The sequence below is a fragment of the Centruroides vittatus genome, unplaced genomic scaffold (assembly GCF_030686945.1).
Source record: "Centruroides vittatus isolate TY-2023 unplaced genomic scaffold, ASM3068694v2 contig_3125, whole genome shotgun sequence".
NCBI lineage: Eukaryota > Metazoa > Arthropoda > Arachnida > Scorpiones > Buthidae > Centruroides > Centruroides vittatus.
This window is the reverse complement of record NW_027122014.1, coordinates 28587-33808: the sequence shown is the minus strand read 5'-3', so window position 1 is coordinate 33808 and position 5222 is coordinate 28587. Positions and strand designations below refer to the sequence as shown.

At 34.0% G+C, this 5222-nt stretch overlaps 1 protein-coding gene across 1 annotated transcript; it reads left to right on the top strand.

The window, feature by feature from the left end:
- Nucleotides 1-3466: 3466 nt before the first annotated feature.
- Nucleotides 3467-4432, top strand: LOC136973236 (uncharacterized). The gene has a single exon (XM_067267943.1). The coding sequence runs from the start codon at nt 3467-3469 to the stop codon at nt 4430-4432; it is 966 nt and encodes a 321-aa protein (XP_067124044.1).
- The last annotated feature ends 790 nt before the right edge of the window (nt 4433-5222 follow it).

Here is a 5222-nt window from a genome sequence, read left to right as displayed (position 1 = left end):
CGATGTTATCTATGAAAAATAACTTTATCAATTTTTAAATCATCTTAAAAAAATTTTAATATATTTATCTTTGAAAACGAAGAAAATAATTTTGGATAATTAAAATTAATGAAAAATTTTGATATAGAATAAATTTATAATTTCATATTTTTGAAACTCTCGGATTTTCACAGTTTTCCTTCAATTATCAGCATCCCGTCGACTATTTTTTGACTTATGTTATTGGCCTTTATTCTTGGGTGAAGGCGATATTCGAATTTTATATCATTCGACACAGCATTGTCGGTTTTTGCTGTAATCTATAAAAATATACTGATTTATGTATAATTTCATAATTTGAAAGATGTACAGGCTATATTTACACACTCACTTACCACCAACCATCCTCCATCAGTACTAACATAAACATTTTCTGGTGGGAATTCGCTGATATCCATACGAATAGTAAAGCTCTCAACTCCAAAATTAGCTTCTATCGAAGATGACATTTTGTTTTCGTTTGAACTTAAGTAATCTTCCTTTTAAAACAATTGAGTTTTCTTATTTGTTCTCAAGAATTAAAATTCAATTGCCTGCAATCGAGCAATATAATGTAGCAATTTGTTTTTTTTTTTTATTACAAAAGAACAAAATGTAACAATTAAAATCACTAACAATGGGAACCCGGTCACCGATTTCGACGAAATTTTGTGGACGCGTAGCGTAGTATTTACTCGTACTTTAACTCAGCCATAGCCGCAGGACCCACTATTCAGGCATTCTCGAGAAAATCACGATTAAAGTTTTTCTAGAACTATTAATTCCCATTCAGAAGGCACCCGTTAATGGCGTAGCGTGAAGTGCGTTAATATGTGGGTTCGGGTTCTGTATGAGAATTTATTTTCTATATTTATAATTTAATCTTATTGTTATTAAATTTATGTGCAGTTTTTATGCCATTTTTAATTATTGAATTTAAAATTTATTATTATTTATAAAATATCAGAGAATTCAAAAATTATTTTGTTTCAACAATTTAAAGTTTTCGGCACAAAAAATATACATGTAATAAATACAATTACTGTTTCGCAAGAATATGACAACATTTTGGGCGATATTTATCATAAAAACAGTTAAAACATAATGGTTCGGTCCTCCTTCATTTGCACAATCTTTACACTTTGTTTTAATAACAGAGGATGGAAAACAAACTTCATTAACGTTTTTGAAAATATTTCTTTCGCGTGTTATTTGAAATGCATATTTTAACATGTCACAAAAAAACTGATGCGCCCAACTGGTTGAGAATTAGAGAGCGTATTTTTTTAATAGCATCTTCACGATTTGCTATTTTTCTATAGGTTTTAAGGAGATACAGTAGCTACGCTGCACTAGTGTTCGTTGATGCAATTGGAATATCAATATGTCACAAACTAAATACAGTACAGTATATGCAAAAATGTCTTGTATAAAAATCTCTGGCATACTTAATGATTTTATTTATATTGTCCATCATTGGATCACTGGCGAATGAAAAGAGAGAATCCTAGCTGTCAACTTTGGTCACTTCCCTTTCTACATCAAAGGGAACCACCCACCCGATAAACTCCAGCGGCGCTCACAGAACCATCCAGGCAGAAATCATAATCTTCTTTCCTGATTAGATTACACCTATCTATCTACTAATATATTATTTAGCCTACAGTATATAATATATTTATTGCTGGAAAGACTACGAATGGTGTTGAGTTACTTATTATATCTTCCTATCCTTACATATAAAATGTTTTTTTTTTTTTTAACTCTTTCCGCCCTGTGGGCACTAAGAGGGCCTCTTTTAGAAGGCCCATTATGGGTTCGGCCAGGCCCACAATGGGGCGACCGGGTGGTGAGGGACGGGGCCCGACATATCCGAACTACATATGAAATGTATAATATAAGAACCTATATTATGTTAAACAATACAAAATGTGATTATAATATTATATGTATTTTCTATTTCAAAAAATAGATGTTTTTCATAAATAACCTAAGATTTGACGATAAAATCAAAAAACATACTTTTCGTGCTTTTTCAGTAGTAACTTTTATTCACAGAACGAATGTTTTTGGTAAATTTACAGGCTTGAAACAGGCTTATAAATTAAATCCGAAAATAAAAATCGCAAGACTCAAAATACACGCATAAACTGTAATTCACTGATACGTCGAGAACATTCATTTTATATGCGAAATAGAATGCAACGAATTACACGACAAATAATCTCGCCAAGACGAACTAAAAATGAATTTTCCTATGTAATATTCTTAAATTACTATTTCAAAGGACTTATCAAACTACAATTATGTAATTTGAAAATTGACTAATAGATTTCTATAACCAATATGTGTACAAACGGTAAGAGCCGGTGTCGCCATATCCGTATAAACCTGAATACGAGTGCTGGGTACGAGTGTGGTTTATACGGATATGGCCCGACACCGGCTGAACTTTATAAAGAATATAGGAAGTTGGCGTTGAAACTAGTCAAGGCTAATTGTAAGTTGGAATTTTTAAGAGAATGCATGGTGAACAAAGTTTTTCCGATGTCCATTTATAGAATCTGCATCCCGAAAGAGTGCAGCTCGCTAAAACTAAGAATTTGTTTTGCGTGCCTTAAGAAATCCATTAAATTTACAAAAAACAAAAAATATGGGGACCTGAGACGCCTCATTGATTTGGAAAACAAAGTTTTTAATGAAAAGCCTGATAAGCTTATGGACATGAACTTAGGAGTTGCACGTTTTACTGATAAGGTTTACAAGAACTTAAAAAAACGCTATAGTAAGAGAATGAAGTGGATTATCTATAAGCAGGTTCCAAAAAATAATAGGAAGAACGTTACAACGTACGTAGTATGGGACCAAATTGAAGTACCCAATAGGGTAAAAGAGCTGCTGAACAAAGGCCCGAACTTCGTCCCGGAGAGCGCGGGGATATGGGAAACGTCTTACCAGGAGATCGAAAGAGGAATTAGTGGTTTGGACCCGGTGGAGAAGGACTATTTTCGTTGGAAAACTGTGTTAAAAAATCAACATAAATGGAAAGGAGGAGGCTATAGCAAGGACATCAGGTATACCAAGGGATGGTTAAAAGAGAATAATTTGATTGCGGCAAGGGCAGATAAAAGCAAACAAATTGTCATAATGAGAAAACAAACATATGATAGAGCCTTAGAGGAATATATCAGAAAAACGGAATGTGTCAAAGTCAACAGTAAAATAGTTCAAGCTATTGATAGAAGGGTTAAAAAAACTGGAGGAAACCAAACTAGCGAGGATCTTACCGTTTGTCCGTAAATGCCGGAACCCTAGACCAGGGCTCCCTAGACTCTTTGCCTTCGCCAAAACTCATAAAGAGGGAAAAGAAATAAGGCCTATTGTGGAAAAACGAAGAGCACCTACATTTTTCCTGGAAAAAAGATTACAAGAGTACCTCTCCTCACGGATGGAAAATAATAAATTAGTGGTAAAGGATCCTGTTATGGTAGTTAAAGAGCTACAAAGCATCGCTTTGAAGGATGAAGAAGTGGGAACTGTGTTAGATTACGAAAGTTTGTACCCGTCTATTAAGATTGAGTCCTGTGTAGAAGCACTTATGGAGTTCTTGTTCAGAGATAACCCAACGTTAACACAACACAGAAATGAGGTTATAGAAATGGCTAACCTAGTATGTTGCGAATCCTTCTTCGCGTACGAAGACCAAGTATATAAGCAAAAAAGGGGAGTACCGATGGGAAGCCCAATTTCGGGGCTCCTCTGCGAGCTTGTGGTTAGTAAAGTAGAAGAAAAGGTTTTGCGGGGCTTCGAAAGGGATATAGTATTCTACAAGAGATATGTAGACGACGTTTTTATAATATGGAAGAACAATCGAGTAATTGCTAGCTTTGTAGATAGAATTAACGAGAACGAAGAGGGCCTTAACCTGAAGCTAGAGCAGAAAAGCTCCAGGATAGTACATTTCTTAGACATTAATGTTATATTTAGCAAAGGGCATATATCCACTGGCGTATTCATTAAACCAACGCATAGCCCACTATATATCCCTGCAAGCTCTAATGACCCTTATAAATATAAGTTAGCGGCATTTAGAGCATTGGTTAGAAGGGCCTTTTTATACTGTGAGAATGTGATAGACCGGGATACAGAGATAGAAAGAATTATACAGATAGCAGGAACATTAGGTTATAGGAGGAAAGTCATTGAGGGAATTATTAGAAAATTTGAGGCCAGTAATGATAAAGACACTAGGCACGGGCCTTACAGATACACGAAATTTACATACAATAAGTATCTGGGAGGGATTATGAAAGAAATAGCAAACACTAAGGATACAAGGGTGATCTTAAAAAGAGCTCCGAATTTGTATAAAATACTTAGAAACGATAAAGGGTTAGTTAAAAAAAGAAGATAAGGCGGGTGTGTATAAGATTCCCTACGAGAACCAGCTATTAGGTATTAATAAAGATTATGTAGGGGTTACTACTAGAAACCTAGGAATAAGGATCAAGGAACATAAATATGATATTAGAAAAGGTTCCAACACAACAGTACTAGCCCAGATGGGGCAGGCGGAGGGATCCTTGGTACATTGGAATGAGGCGAAAATCATAAAGCAGGTACACTCCCCAACTTTGGCAAGAACGGCTGAAAAGATAGAAATTTACAGAAGCAAGATAAAAGATAAATGTATTAACGCAAGGGACGCAGAAGGTCTTCCTTCGGCTTGGAAATATGCCGTTAAGAATTTATAAGAGGCACGTGAGCTCTAGTATATTTTAATGGTGAAGTATTTCTGGTTAGGATAGATAGTATTATATATGGGCACGGGTAAAACGTTTTTTTTATCTTACATTTGTTGTATCTTTTACGATTTTATTGTATATTTATTTATATTACTATGTTCTTCTTTTTTTGTTTTTATTTATTTTTGTATATTTATTTATTTATATTACCATGTTCATCCTGTTTGTTTTTATTTTTTATCCGTTACTAATGATTTGAATTTTTTCAAACAATTGTATTCTATTAATGGAACGATATTGTTTCTTTTTCGAAAGTTAAAACCTGAAGATGGCTTATTGAGTAAGCCGAAAACGTTAGTTAAATTAATAAATCTCTCAGCGAACATTAAGGTGTTGGTTTAAGTTTTTTCAATATGTGTACACTGAAACAAAAATAATATATATAATATATTTATAAAT